Source organism: Quercus suber, unplaced genomic scaffold (genome assembly GCF_002906115.3).
Source record: "Quercus suber isolate HL8 unplaced genomic scaffold, Cork oak 2.0 scaffold_94, whole genome shotgun sequence".
Classification (NCBI taxonomy): domain Eukaryota; kingdom Viridiplantae; phylum Streptophyta; class Magnoliopsida; order Fagales; family Fagaceae; genus Quercus; species Quercus suber.
This window is the reverse complement of record NW_027069559.1, coordinates 99,680-116,375: the sequence shown is the minus strand read 5'-3', so window position 1 is coordinate 116,375 and position 16,696 is coordinate 99,680. Positions and strand designations below refer to the sequence as shown.

Below are 16,696 nucleotides of genomic sequence, written 5' to 3'. Positions count from 1 at the left end.
GACTTGCAATTTGTTAAAAGGTAAGAATCATTTTTTCTTTTTCATTTTTTTTTTTTTTTAGAAGAAGATAGGATCTAAGTTGAATGGATTTAGATGGGAGAAAAAGCATCCTTCAATGGGCAGATAGGAGTACTCTAATAAACCGCCTAGTTCAATCCATTCTATCATTTATCATGTCTTCCTTCTAACTAACAAAGAAGATATGTAGACCTCTCCTGCAAAAGCTCATATCTCCATGTTAGTCTGCTTTCTTACCAGATAGATGGATCGCTGAAAATCAAGTTATTGTTCAAGAAATGCTACATAGCTTCAAAACCAAGAAGGTAAAAACCAGTTTGATGACCATCAAGTTGGATCTCCAAAAGGCATATGATCGTGTCAACTGGAGATTCCTACAGACTATCCTTTCCAAATTCGGTTTCAGCGAGGTCTTCATAAACTGGATTCTCACATGCGTCTCATCTGTATCCTTCGAGGTATTAGTGAATTGTGGGAAAACAAGTCATTTTAAACCTAGCCGTGGGTTGAGACAAGGAGACCCTTTATCTTCCTATCTTTTCATCTTAAGCCAAGAGGTGCTGTCCAGAATTCTTGATTATGAATTGGCTCAGAAAAATATAAGTGGGATCAAGGCCAGCGTTAGAGGCCCACCCATCTCCCATGTGATGTATGCGGACAACATAATCTTGTTCTCAAAAGTAAGCAAAAAGGAGGCTACTAATATCATCAAGTGTGTTGAAAAATATTGTAGCTGGTCTGGTCAAAAGATCAACAACAACAAATCTGGTGTTTTCTTTTCAAAGAACACTCCCGGTTAGAACCGTAGAATGATCAAAGGATTGCTACAGATGAAGGGGCTAAAAAAAGATGCAGTCTACCTTGGCTCACCACTCTTCCGATCAAGAGCCCCTTCAAAGGACTTCAAGTTTCTTCAGGAAAAGCTTGAGAGCAAGCTCATGGGGTGGAGAAGCAGATGTCTATCCTGGGCTGGTAGAAGTACTCTCATCAAGTCAGTGGCTCATAATATTTGTGTTCCTAATAATATTTGTGACAAGTTGGACACGTTAACCCGAAGATTCTGGTGGAAACCTAGAGAACCGGAGGGAAGATTTCTAGCATGGAGATCATGGGACAAGCTATGCCAATCCAAATGCAAAGGAGGACTAGGATTTAGAAAGGCCAAAGATTTCAACAGTGCTCTACTAGCTAAGCTTGCATGGATGATTGCCTCTAACAGAGATAGCTTATGCATGAATCTGCTAAAAGCCAAATACAAAGTCAAGCATAACTGGCTTCGCACAGAGCCCCCCAAGTCAGCTTCTTATACTTGGAAAGCCATAGAAAAGGCCAAAGTAATCATTCGACAAGGAGCTTGCTATTTGATTGGGGATGGGTCTTCAATGAGTGTTTGGGAGGATCCTTGGGTCCCATGGATTCAAGGTTTCTCACCTAAACCAAGAGAAGATGCTTTTTCTCAAATTCCAATGCTGGTATCCCAACTAATTGATGATGAACTTCGCTATTGGAATGCAGCTTTGGTTAATGAGATCTTTGACATTGAGTCAGCAAGAGCCATTTTGTCAATTTCCCTCCCTGTCCAACCCCGTCCTGACAAACTCATTTGGGTGCTTGATCCAAAAGGTAGGTTCACTGTTAAATCAGCCTATAGAGCTACCACTCAGAGGGATGAGCCATCTCTTATCCCCCAGTCACTGTGGATGAAGATTTGGAAGTTTAATGCCTCGGAGAGAATCAAAATGTTCCTTTGGAGGATAGCAGTAGATGTCCTACCTACCAGAGAGAATCTTTCTAAAAGGGTGCAAATAACTGACTGTAAGTGTATCCTGTGTGGTGAAGAGTCCGATACTTTACCCCATGTTTTCTTCGGGTGCCCAGTTGCTAGAGCTTTGTGGTTTGCATGTTGTTGGGGTTTTAGAACAAATGAAGTGTTGATTAACTCAAATCAAGACATTATAAAGATGGTGCTTGAGCCCCCAGATACAATGTGCCCAGACATGGATAATTGGATCATCTCCTTGATCATGTCTTTCATACTGGAAGAAATATGGTGCACTCATAACTATGTCTTGCAAAATGGCGGGCTTGCTGACATCAGTAGCTCTGTGCAGGCTATCTTTAATAGACATCGTTCCTATCTAGCTTTGTTCCCTTCAGCTACCCCATCTCTACTTCCCCACATCCACAGAACTTGGGCTCCTCCCCTTTCTAATATGATCAAGATCAACATTGATGCTGCTTTCACACCCTCCAAAGTTGCCTTGGCCGTTGTTGCTCGTAATCACCAAGGCGAGGTGATCAAAGCATGGACAAAGCTAAGTCACCTTGGCTCTCCTCTCATTGCTGAAGCTGTTGCAATCCAGTGGGCTCTAAAATTTGTTTTGACTCAATTGCAGGCAAGTACCTATCCATGTATTGGTCCATCTCTACTATTACTGATAATATTCGTAGTTTAGCTAAGTCGTTTGCTGTTTGCTCTTTTAGTTGGATCAATAGAAGCTGTAATGGCGCAGCTCATGCTGCCGCCAAGTTAACTTTAGTTTCTTCCTCTTCTTTTTGTTGTAATAACGGCAATCTTCTGACTGCTTTACAGTCAGCCTGTAAGGTCGATTGCCCCTCTCGTCTTCCTTTTCTAGTTTAATACAACTATCGCAGTTTATCAAAAAAAAAAAAACAAAGAAGATACGTCCTAAACTGAATGTTGCAAGCAAGAATGTTTGCTAGATTTCAAGCAAATCAGATGGGAAATTTCTGGATGGGAAGTTTTGGGACAGATTATGTCAATCTAAAAAGTTTGTCTTTCCAAGATATGAAGATTTTAGACTAAAATACATTTTTGGACCTTAACATTCGGGATTATTTTTATTTTGACCCTTGATGATTGATTCCTTTTTAATATTGGTCATGCAATCCATTTTCACTAATCTAACCAATAGAGACACCCTTTAGATTTAACTATTTCATAGAATACTATCTCTAAAATGTTGTGGAATGCCAGAATTTAATTGTAGGTAGAAAAACATATTATGTATGATCAAATTACTAAATGAAATAGACAGTAGAACTAATATGAAAATGGAATCAAACATAAAATGCCAAAATATAAATTTTGAAACGTAAAATGCCAAAATAAAAACAACTCAAAATTTTAAGGGCCAAAAGCATACACTAATCAAGATTTAATTAGGAGATGATACCATTCAAATCACAATTGAGTTATATAAAAAATGTTTGAAAGGTATATTTGTTATTCCAGTAGACAGTGTACCCAATACGTATTGAAAATATCAAGAGCTTGTTCCAATAAGATTATTTAGCTGACTTAACAGACATCAGTAACTAATGAAGAAGGTCCTTCAAGTATAATTTCTTGCATCAAAGAATCCATACGCCATTGTACAGCTTATATCATGAACTTACAAAGCAACAACTTTACAATTAGTATCCTGGGGAATTAAAATAATGTAATCATAATACTTGCTTGAACTGATTTGACATCAGTAAAGGAAAACACTGAAAAGTGAAATCTAAACGACCATTACAGGGAGAGGAGAATAAAAAATAAATTGTATAATTGATCTAGACGTTAAATGTTACAAACCAAAACACAAGCTAACACAACTGAAATATATAAGTTCTTAGAAGAGTACAAAATGTTACAACCAGTCTGTGAAGCGTAACAATATCTCCAAGTTAATACACTAAATGGTACATAGCAGACATACAACAACAATTTTACAAGGTTAGTTTCTGGGATAATGTGGACATCCAAGAGGAAAGATACAGATGTGAGCAGATCAAGCAACCAAAACAGATACTTCAAGCATTGGATCAACAGTGAATAAAAAAAAAAAAAAAACTAATCCTGTATTGCTAGTTACTTCGAGACAATTGTATCACTTCCACAATTTGACAAACTTGTCATGACTAGCCGAAGCAACCAAACCTGTAACAGTTGACACAGCCAATGCTGCAATTAGTCCATCATGAGCCGACAGAGTCATTGTCTTGTTCTCTGACATGTTCCAAAGCTCCAGAGACTGCACACAGCAAGTGAAAAAATGAAACCCTATTAGCAATGTAATCATCACACTCACTGAGCCAAGCAGTGAATCAGGAGGTAAAATAGGAAACAAACCAGGGTCGGAGCCCCATTTCCAACCACATTATAACAACTATAAACCAAAGATCAAAAAGTTCAACCAAATCTTACCATCAAATGCAATAGAAAAAAAAACACACACACACACAAAATCAATAAGACAGTTCGCCTTCAAGTTCCTAATACTCATACCCCATATCCGAAGCAGAATTTACAAATTAGAAGCTCCTAGCACTTTTCTTCAAACTCAGCTTCAAGATATTTCCAATTTTCAGGTTACTGAGAATATACCCATACAATGACAAGCCAACCCAAGCTTAACTTACACAGGCAATTTGACAATGTGGCTATATTTGAATATCAATGGAAGAAAGAAAAAAAAAAGGCATCATAATGATATATATTGCCAAGTTAAGGAGCTATTAAAAATTTAAAACAGTAGACAAAGAAGAATTTAAAGAAAAATGCAGATGCTTGCCTGATAACAGCCAATGACCAGCAATGAAGAATATGTAGGATGGAAAACACATGAATGGAATTTATTGCCATTACAGCTCAGCTCATGTACGCACTCTCCTTCACTTCCTGATCCAAGTGTCCAAACTCTGACAGAGTCCTCACTGACGGATGCCAAGAACTCACCAGAAGGGTCCCAACACACAGAATGGATTGAGTTAGTATGTCCCTGTAATTACAAACACACAATAAGAGGAAGAAGGTTAGCCATGCCAAATTTTACAAGGTAGAACACAGGAGTAGAATGAAAAGACACTTAAGAGAACAAAGTTTCAGAAAATAGTTCTAGAATTTATAAGAGAACAAAGAAGTTTCTTTAATGCTGACACTTTCTGTTTCGTTTCACCACGAACAACAGTTATGCATGTTGCACACAGAATCGAGTTTTTGCCACGGCAGGAGTAGAATAATTTTTTGTTATTCTTTTGGCTACTTTTTGCCTTTTTTTGCATGATGTAGTTCATTTTCAACAAATTTATTCTTAATTATCTCCCAAAAATAATAAAAAAGCATCCATGTTCTTAAATGAAATAAGACCAGCTTGCCTTTGAATCCAAGAAAGTCAACCATCAAGAATACTGGAGTGGGGACCAAAAATTTAAACTTTAGCGGCTTTCACAAAAACAATGATGCGAAGGCAATCACCATCAGAACTTCATCATTTCAGTAGTTAGTTAACTTTAGAATATAGTTCAATTAGACTCAATTCCGGTGTCTCTGTGTATGTACCCCTCATTTGGTACCGGCTAATAACTTTATGTCCCAAGTATTCAATGATAAATGTGCATCAATTACAGTATTTTGCCTTTTAGAGGCATCTTGCCTAAGAGCATTCCCATCAAAAAGGAAAAAAAAAAACATTTTGCATCCCCAAAAGCTACTTTATCTATTTTACATTCCCACTTTAACAATACACCCTACATCTCAAACTCTATTTGAAAATACATCATATTTTTTTTAAAATTTAAAAATGTACTTTTATAAAAGGCCCGCGCTCTACTCAACAAAAACAAAAACGCAATATCCAACATATGATTAAAAAATTAGAAAAAAGGAAATAGAGCTTGCTAATGTAAGATTTAAATATAGATCTTACTGTAGCAGGTTGTAAGATCTGCTACAGGGATGCATTCCAGGATAAAGGAGCAGTTTTGTATGTTTTTGTGTATTTGGGAATGTATTTTGCATCCAGGAATGCTCTAAAGACCTAATGCAGTTCACTACTAAAAAATATTTTTGCAAAGGACCCTGAAACTTGTATCTCATAATAATACAAGGATTTTGGGAGTCTGAAATTGAACTACATATGCAAACCATAGGGTTGCATAAGATATCCAGAAAGCTGCATACATGACCTGCACAATCCCATATGCAATTTCTTCCTGTACATGCTTTTTTTGGTATTTAATGAATTGCAATTACTTATCAAAAATAAATGAATAAATAAATAATCCCTGATGTTTCAAGATATTATTACCACTCATAAAGAACCCATAACTACTCACAGAACTGTTACCAAATTAACTGGAAATCATTGATCTACATTGTTAATTCTCTTTAAATGTAAATTAGATATTAAAGGACTTGTATTACCAATGTAAAAGACATTCCATCAGTTGTCACTAACAGTGCTTTGTTGAAATATTCTTTCTTTTCATCTATTCAAATTCAAGGCAAACTAATACTAGTTTCTTTCTCTCCTTTTTAGTTTGTAAATTTTTTTACCATTTCCTTCTAATTTACTATTTTAAAAAATTAATCTAAATTATCAAAGCAGATTAACATTATATACGGATGCAATATTTTGTGTCTCACTGGGGATTTGCTTAATATTTTGTCTCACTGAGGATTTGATTAGCATGAGAAACTATGAACACACATTTTGGGAGATAACTCCTATCAGTTGAGAATCAGGGTATAGTGTTTCAGGATTCAAGCAGGACCGTGTGTCTCTTCTGCAGCATTTACTTCCCTTCCGCTTACAGAATCTAAGAGAACAATTCACTAAACAACTGCATCACATCCTTGGTCTAATTCAAAAGAAATATAATAGAAAATGTCAAATTGACCTGTAATGTATGCCGACAAGCTTGGGTCTCCACATCCAGTATAGATACAACATTCTCTGCAGCAGCAGCAAGGTACCTTCCAAAACGGGGTTGGAATCTCATTTGGGCCGTACCACCCTATCACAAGTGAAAAGTACTTTGAAATTCATAGAAAAAACCACGTTGAAAAAATTAATAAGCAAAACAACCCAGACAAAAAAGGCCCTGCATCAAATAAAGAAAATTTCCTTCTTCTTTTTTTTTTCTTTTTGGTTAATTACAAAATCAATAGATCTTGAATCCAAATCCTCACCTTATACCCTATTTTCATGGCAAATGAGATGCTATTTAAATTAATGCTTACTGAACAAACAGTATAAAAGATCCTACCTTAAACACTTTTTTTATAAGTAAAAGTTAGATCATACCTTAAACACTCTTTGACAGCTGCCGTTGTTAATACTCCAGTATCGTATCTCACCATCTCCATCACAAGAGCAAATGAGGTCATCTTTATTTGGGTGGAAGTCAAGTGACATCACAGTGGAAGAATGCCCCGTAAAGGTACGAAGTGAATAACCAGGCTGCATATAGGATGTAAATAAAGTTAAAAAATATCTAGCTCATGGAGGTATCATACTAATAATAGGAAAAAAAAAATGCATTGTTAATAGAAGTATAGGTTCAACTATCACAACACCACAACAAACAAACTAAAATAGAATGCACACAATTACTCCACCACACAGAAACTATAGAATCATGCAGCCATTAATAATTTCCCAGAACACAGATCAACACTTTACTCAACTAATGCAGATGAGGACACAATTTTTCATACTGGTCTATGGTAAAAGATTGATAATGTATGCAACATGAGACCAGGATTTATGCAAGTTTAAACCAGATTTTATATCTTTACCAAATTGTATACTCAGAAACCACATATACACAAAGGACCCTCACAATCAGTGGCCAGGATAAATGATCCGAAACATGTTTCGCTCTCTTTCTTGAACCACCATCCATAATATCTATCTTGATATCTCATGTACTTCACCAAATAATATGTACTTCATATGATGATAAGCAATTTATTAATCATGTACTTCATTTTGGTCATAAAAATCAGATAACATGGATATTTTGTAAAGCACAAGAGAACTATATAATGTTATATCGAATGAAGTACAGAATGAATCCAAATATTAATATATGCAATTTATTCTGAACCACCTCTTCACCAAACATGGGCATATTCACTAGCCATTGCCACTAAATTAATTGCCAGTTTACTTAAATTACTTCCAGAAATCCGAACAAGAAAATTTGTCATCTTTTTTGAAACAGCATTTGAAATGTTTAACAATGATTGTTGCTTGTCTTAAAGACAAGAAGGCATATAACTATAAGCACTCATGTTTAAATATGAAGCTTGGACCCAAAATTTGCCAAGATATTTATCATGCATTGTGTGAGCAGTAATATCTTTATATACATTGTGGAACAAAAAATAATAAGTGAGCTGACAAAGTACAAATGTCCATGTCCTTTTTCCTAGTGTGCCTTGGATGGCACAGCAAAGTCAGTTTTGATGGTTCCATATTCCAGGTTCATAAGTCATACGGGCACAGTTTTCTAAATCATCCTCCATGCTGCTAATAGCATTAATATGAATTTGAAACCCTTCAACCTAACCCACATTAATCTGCTCTCTAACTAGTTTGCAAATGATATATATATATATATACACATAGCCAAGGGAGACAATAAACACAACATTTTTTTTTGGATAAATAAGAACTGCAAAAAATTCATGTAATCCAATTTTATTTTCTTTGAACACCCAAATGACCTGAAGATACAAGGGGGGAGGGGGGCATCATTCAATAAAACACAACTATTATGACTTCAATGTATCAGGACCACTCGAATGCAAGAATAGAGTATTAAGTTTTAAAATTTTTTATTTAAAAAAAAAAAAAAAAAAAACACTATTATGAACAGGAAGAACGTTCAACTAACATTGTCAGCATCCCAAACCCTGACAGTTTTGTCAAATGAAGATGTTGCAAGACGTGACATGCTGGACTGAAACGGACATCAGTAATCAAAGCAGAATGTTCTTCAAGTGTGGTTTTTGGCTTTAAAGAGTCCGTGTTCCACAATACAGCCTGTCACATAATCACCATGCAAAAAGTTTTAGATACCCTAATCTTGATAATTAAATTACGTGGATAAAAAAAATTCATTTCTTATATTTTGAAAGAAAAATTAGGCACATAATTTTGAATTTAACATTCAAGAAATTAGTCTTCAAAACAGAGCAGCCACAGCACATTTTTGGTGCTTTTAGACAACCGTTGCTCAATATATCACACACAGTTTATCAAACCTCTTGCACTCACCTTCTTATCATGGCCACCGCTGGCAAGCAATTTCCCATCTGATGAAAAGTGGCAACAGATGACTTTACTTGCGCTTGCTCGAACAGAACTCACTTCATTAAATGTGAACCCTAAAGTAAAATGTAAGTAAATCACGACAGGCAGCCCAAATTCAAATGATAATTAAATACCAGTGACCACCAACCACCTAGTGGTTGACAAATCAGATGAAACATGTTTTATGATAATCTCACATTCATGCCCCCATTGAATTTTGTCATTTGCAGAAATGGAGTACCAATATGTCTTACTATGATCCCTGTTCTAGAACAAGATTAACCCCTGGAACCATGAATTAAAAATTTGCAAACTGTCAAATCAGATTCAAGAAATTTTGGTACTCCCACTATCTCAAATTCTCAATGCTATTCATAAAACTCATAATCAGTAAAAGAAATATATCTACTGCACCTTTGCTCATGTCCATACAGCGAACAACACTATCTCTAGGGTCTGTATCATCAGGGGATAAAAAAGATTCAACATTATCCTCATCCTCTACAAAACGATCAATATCAGCCTGCAATTCAATATCTTTATCATCCCACTGCCAAAATGGAATGCCAATGAGAATACAATGCAAGAAGTTTTGAGTTCCTCAATACAAGAACATAAAGAATACACTCACCAATTGATTTGATGGTGATGTAAGGGTGCCAGGACCATCAAACATCATCAATGGCTTGGAAGAACTACCACTATGAGGCAAATTAGGCATTGATATTACGTCTCCAGGGGTATGTGTTGAGGGTGTTGAGGGTGCTGAACTTGGAGAGGGTCCAGCTGTTTTGCAGTTCCAGAGCTATTCGCAGGACCAGAAGATGATACCGGCTGCTTTCTTTTTCTCCCAGTCTGGTTTTTAGAAACCTTAAAATGCATTCAGGAAAACAATGTTAGGAACCCGCCCAAACTTTCATAGGATATGCATAACAAAACTATAAGCCCATTTTGAAAAATTAGAGTAATGGGTAAATTCTAACAGCTTGAACATGTCACATGCACCCGTGAGAGAGAGAGAGAGAGAGAGAAGAGAGTAGGGCACCAAGCTTAATGATAACATGGTTACTACTTTCCAAACCATGATATTAAAGTGACTAAGAATTATTAGTTGGCCACCAATAATTATATGGAACTGCTATTTCCAACTAAATCTTTGCATACCAAAATGTTTTTATGTAACTTACATAGAAACGGGCAAGCAATTAATTAAATTTTAATTGCATACTGATGCATGTAATTATGAATATAACTATTCAGTAAATAAAGGTGTGTTTTTTTTTTTTTTTTTTTTTTTTTTTTTTTTTTTTTTTTTTTTTTTTTTGTGGGGTGGGGCGGTGTAAGAGAGCAAGAGAAAGGGTTCTAAATTGGGTGTACGGCATGTCGGGAAAAAGTATTGTTTTTGAAAAATATTAGCAGTTATAAAGATTTAGGAAAAGGCAGAACTTGGATTCTTTCATGTTAACATTGCTGAAACCCCTGTCATGAAATGTTGAATGTGATCCTATTAGTACAGATAGCCCCCACACAAGTGCATATGGCTCCCAATATGGTGCTACCAGATTATGGTACATAATGGGCTATGACTAAGATTTCACAAACAAGACTCATGTTGTACAAATGAACGAAAGAGAACTCAAATCAATAAAGATGTTGACAAGGACACTACAAAAGAAAGTACAGTTTCCAAAATAGTTGAAAAAATAATACTAGCAAGAGTGCCATATAGGGAGGAGATAATACCAAGAGCAAAAAATGTCACATATTTTGCTAGAGATGACACAGAAAGGACTGACCTGATCATTTCGAAAGGAATTTGACATGCTGCCATCCATAGTGACACTGGCAGCACCACCCATTTTATCTTGCTGGTGAAGATTGTGATTTGAACTCTGTGATTGCTGATTCGAAAGAGCATGTTGTTGAAACTGTTGCTGTTGCTGTGGGTTACTGTTCTGTTGCTGCTGTTGCTGTTGTATCTGAGCCATTTTTAACTACAGGAAGAGGTAAAAAATAAAAATAAAACGAAAACAAAACTTAGACGCAGAAAGACCATGATGTTTATGATAATTCTGATATAGAAACATCTTGAGGCAGGTAAGGGAAAAAACACAACCACAACAAACGTAGGAACAACTATATTTGCTGATGTATCCAAATTGATAGTGAAAAGAACCTTAATCAGCATATCTGTATCTCGACCCAATAGTGGGCTAGCAGCTTGAAGCGGAGATCCAACATTTGGAACCACATCACCAACGGAATTTGTAAGGGCATCCTTCCCAAGATTCATGCTCCGACTACTCAAAAGCATTCTCAGTCTCCTATTCTCATCACTGGCAGATGGTGATGTTAAGTTTTGCTGTGCAAGCAAAAGTTGTTGCTGGTGCTGTGGTGTCAACATCTGAAGTTGATGAAAGGGCTGAGGTGCCTGTATAAAAGGCTTTTGTTGCTGAAGAAGCCCAGAGCGAAGCTGATCCAGCCCCTAAAAACAAGCAAAAAGGTTAAACAGTTAACAATAATCATCATAATAACTAAGAAATAAGAATAGAAAATGCCAATTTTCAAGAACACATCCAAAATAACAGATATTCCAGACAAAAAGAAAGACATTAGTAGTATTCATGCACTCAAAACAGTGATAAATAACTTCCAAAAATGGGAGGGGAAAAATTACACACAAATAAACAAACTTACCGTGAGTGGCCACCCTTTTAGAGTCAAATTGTTACTACCTTGATTTGACCCTGAAACAACACAGCCTTTCATGTTAGATACAAGCATCTTTATGCTATACCACTTAAAAAAATCTCAAGAAATTTTGCAGGTCCTAATTTCCAGATTCTCTTTGTTTACTGGTTTGTGAAAAAAAAAAAAAAGGAACACAAAGGATTCAAGTTAAATCATAAACACCAGACTCAAAGTTAAATTTTCACAAGTGCGCTAATAATAATTCAAAAGAAACAAGAGAGAAAACAATCAAGCAAAGAATACCAGGAATTCCTATCAATGATCCTTCAGGCCCAGCAGCTCTGGGATTTAAAACTGGAATCTCAGTCTTTATGTCCTGATTCCACACTAAGTCAGAACACCACAAAAAAATAAGGAAAGTCAAACAATAAGATCACTTGCATGAAAATACCATACCGGTGTGGACCCTGGTAGTTGTTGATTTCGAGCTTGAACTTGTGGAGACATGCCACCAGCTGCACCATGCAACACTTGCCTGAAATTAAGGAGATCAAAAAACCCTCTACATTAATGCTCATAAATGGATGAAGCATCAGATGATACATCTTTATTATTTGAATTTTGAGTATCGCGTTGATAGGAAATGATTCCATGTCATTTTCCATACCAATTGAAGGTTCAAATTCATATTCACAATGATTCATTGCCCTAAGAAAGAGGAATATTTGCCCATTATTCTACTAGCCATTTGAGGCATTATTGTTGTAAATTATAAACATTCTTACACATTCCTCCAAATACAAGCTCAATGCATATGTCATGCACAAGTTATTTCATTTCATGTTATGCCCAGAGGCTCATTTTAAGGGGGGAGAGGTAAAAAAAAGTCAAATATGAGAAACGCACCCTGAAGGCTGGCCAGTTGCTGCAGCTGACTTCAATATTGAGGCATTATTTGGATCCAAAAGCTGGCCCACATTGTCACCAAACCTTTGCTGTAAAGATTCCTTAGATGGTTAAAAACTTAAAAACCAATAATCATCAGGCTATTGAGGAAACCAAATAATCCATCTATGACCTACTTTCATAGCCGCATCATCCAAAGAATCCCTTTGGGGCAGTTTTAATCTTTCCTCATACATCTTTGTTGCCATTGCATTTGCAGTTCCAGCATTCTGCCGCATGAGAGGGTCATTTCCAACAAGCCCATTTGTGCTGCCATTAATAAGGTGGGCCCCATCTCTTCGTTGCTGCTGTGGTGTTGGCAGCTGCTGTTGCTGCTGCTGCGGCTGCTGTTGTTGCTGTTGCTGTTGCTGTTGTTGCTGCTGCTGCTGCTGCTGTTGGGCATGCCTCTGCAACAGGAGCTGCTGCATCTGCATATGCTGCTGCTGTTGCTGTTGCTGTTGTTGATGCTGTGGTTGTTGAGGTTGCTGCTGCTGCTGCTGCTGTTGTTGTTGATGCTGTTGCTGCTCCCTTGCTTTAATCAACTGCGTCTGCAATTTCATAATTCCATAAGCTTCGACTGATTAACACTTTTTTGTTTTCGTTTTATTTTTCTTCTTTTCTTTTTCTTTTTTTAATAAGAACTTCAACAAACACCATTGTACCTGTACAGGTTACAGTTTGCAGTCCACCATCAATCTCATAAGCACAACAGACAAATCAAAGACCTCATTGACATCAGAGGAATTTTATTAATAAATATCTTTATTGTGATTCAGGAGACAGAAATCTTCAGGTTATTTGGTGCCTATACTGAAAGGAATCCACACATCTTTCCAAACCCAAAGTTCCCTTCCACCTAACTACAAAAGCCCTCAACTAGTCTAAGATGGGTTGCCTGTTTTGCAGCACTGCCAACCTAGAAGGGCTTCTACAAAGATGTAAATTAGCATGAAAACCATGATACAGTACAGTAGTAAAAATTGATGACAAGAATAATACAAGAATGTGTTTGTCTGGTGCAGCTTCCCCCCAAAAGTACTGGGGGAGAATTCATATATTTTTCTATATGAATGGCATGCTGTACATCTATTTTTAATTGTATTTGTAGCGTTAAAAAAAATTGTAACAATTATAATGTCAAAATAGGCTACCCTTTAACATGTTTCCAGCTAGGAACTTTATGCCATCTGACAGTTTTACAGAAAGAACAAGTGATTTCCACAAAGATTGGCATACTAATTCTACGTTAGCAAATCAAAGTTCTTAAATGGCTACCTATGGGAAATGACTATCACTGAAGATGTGCAACTGATCTTCAAGCTCACAACCCCACCCCTTAAATAAGCCAAAGATTCACCTCATATCTACCAAGGAAAAAGAGAAATCAAAGAAGAGGAACAATCAGGGCACATCTACTTTTGATAATTTGATAGTTGGGGCAGGGGATTTGAACCCTGGATGTATCCATTGAAAACACTAGGAGGTGCCAATCAATTTAGCTACAAACATCTTGGCAGGACACATCTAATATAAGGACACGTAAAGGAGATAACATGATTTAGTTTCTTTAGGAACCATTCTGTCATTCACTCAACTGTCAATGAGCAATGCAAAAATATAAACCAGTCGAGCAAGAAAAACACCTAACACAGGTTTTTCTTCGGGGGAGATGAACTTTTGTTGCGGAAAGGAAAAGAAAAACTAAAGGGTAAGCATGGAGAAGGAGAAACCATCATTTCTGATTCTAAATTCTTGTCACAGTCAAGGACAAATGCAAGATACAGTTAGCAAAAATTATAATGGATGATGCCAAGTTACAGACTTCCAAAAGTAGACAGAGCAACAGAAGCAGGTTAGTTTCGATTTCCAGGTTGAGAGACAAAGGAAAAGATAAATACCAGAAAGACCATGATAACTATAAATGTGTTACACCAGTCACAGAAATAAAACAAGCAATTTTAGAATTAGCAAATCACACAGTTAGCTAATATCCAGGATTCCAAATTATAAACATCTAAGAGTGAGATCATAACTAACGTTTTTCAAACAAAACTGAATAAATAACTTTGTTTTGCACCAACTAAACTAGAGATGGAAAGAGAATCAATTATTTCCCTTAATTAATGCCACATAGGAGCTCAAGTTGATTCTGCATGGGAAACTCAGAATCCATACTTTCTTGAAAGCATAAGTGTCTTTAGATGAAACAATTTGGAGTATGCATGATAGAAAAGTTCTATGTCTTTGAACTGCAAGTTTATTTATTCTCTTGTTTTACCAGGTAGTTACCGCATTTCCTCCGCTCTCGTACAATCATTGTTAAAACAAAACAAATACTAAAGGAGAATGTCCAAGAAAATAAAATATTCTTAACCAACCTCAATGTAAGATGCAGCAACCTCTGAGTGCTTCTCATTAGTTCTAGCAATAAATATATCCCAAAATACTGACCACCACTCAAAGAGAAAACCTCCAGGGGCGTCAATAGCTGTAACCCATGTTCCAAAAATGTAAACCAATCAAAATGGTTAAAAAGAGATGAAGAAAAAAACACTCTCAGAAACGAAACTTGTCTTTGTATCCCAACATCTTGTTCAAATATACTCACCAACAGGATCAGATGATACTTTCCCTTCAGCTTGAAAAGCCTGCGCAGAAGCCTTTAAGTCCCTCTTTACTAAATAATCATGGATATACACATCTAACCTGTTATTTAGTAGTAGCAAGAACATATTCTCAGTCATGAATATTAGGAGAAGAAAAATTATAACTTTTACAAAGAACAACAGCTCAAAACAACAATAACCCAAGATTACAAACAAAATAGAGATTATAGAAAGCCTACAAAGAAACTGTGGTATCACTACACAATTTCAGTCCAGGAACCCAAATGTTACAGCCACAAACATTAAAAAAAAAAAAACTAAATCACCTATTGCACAAATTTAACTCCATTAAATAGCTGAAAAACACGAACCCTAAAGTACACAAAAGATACAAATACAACACATGCAAATTTAAACACACACACACACACACAAAAACTAAAGAACACAACTTGAATCAAAATATTTTATACAAAAAAAGAAAGGAAAAAAAACCCAGAAAATAATAGAAACCCAGAACCCAAATCAAACAGAAAACAGCACAGGAAAGCCATAGAATGATAAGAAAAGAGAAACCCAGATAGAATATTGAAACAACAAGAACAAAAATGTAGGGGAAGAGTGAAAAAGAACTCACATTTTATCAGCTTCCCAGTTAGTCTGAGACATGGTGGTTAAATCCAGTACCTCACACACGAGCTAGGGATACAAATGTAAGACTGTTTGAGATTACCAAACCCAGAAGACCATGGCTACCAAATTTTTCTGTCACTGAAAAAACATTAAAACCCACAAAAACAAACTCACAGAGACACAAGAGAGAGAATCTAAGTGAATAAATGGAACCAAAAGATACACAGAACAAAAATATACAGTTAAGCACAATATAATATATATAGCATTAAGTTTATATTTAATTGAATAAATAAATAAAGAAAGTGAAGTATAGATAGAGATACCTGAAACCCAAAAAACGTTTTTTTTTTTTTTTTTTTTTTTGCTTTTTCTCTTTTCACTTTAAATTTTTATTCTTTTCCATTTGTGTTATTTGAGACACTGAAATTTTTTTTTTTTTTTTTTATATCAGCCCTTGGTGGATAGGAGTTGCTGTCTGTATAGTCTGTAGATATAATAATGGTTTTGTTGATCAAATTTACCAAAATGACCCTCAAATTCTGTCAAATTTTTCAGTGTCTGACACTCAGCTTAAGGACAGCTTTTTACTTGAATGACTAAAAGGACCTTGGAAGTCCTTTTACAATTACTCTTGTACTGGGGGTGAGTCAGTAGGGGTGGTTTTGTAAATTTGGTAAGTTCTGCATTGAG

General features: G+C 36.0%; 1 protein-coding gene across 1 annotated transcript; it reads right to left on the bottom strand.

The window, feature by feature from the left end:
* Positions 1–3,631: 3,631 nt before the first annotated feature.
* Positions 3,632–16,246, bottom strand: LOC111983012 (transcriptional corepressor LEUNIG). The gene is given in 20 exon segments (XM_024014650.2): positions 3,632–4,058; positions 4,599–4,805; positions 6,706–6,822; positions 7,113–7,268; positions 8,710–8,768; positions 8,771–8,858; positions 9,093–9,202; positions 9,543–9,651; positions 9,760–9,920; positions 9,923–9,998; positions 10,925–11,122; positions 11,305–11,613; positions 11,826–11,875; positions 12,123–12,195; positions 12,276–12,354; positions 12,726–12,814; positions 12,902–13,312; positions 15,143–15,252; positions 15,373–15,470; positions 16,008–16,246. Coding segments are annotated over 20 exon segments (2,676 nt in total). The 5' UTR covers positions 16,040–16,246; the 3' UTR covers positions 3,632–3,914.
* Between the last annotated feature and the right edge of the window lie 450 nt (positions 16,247–16,696).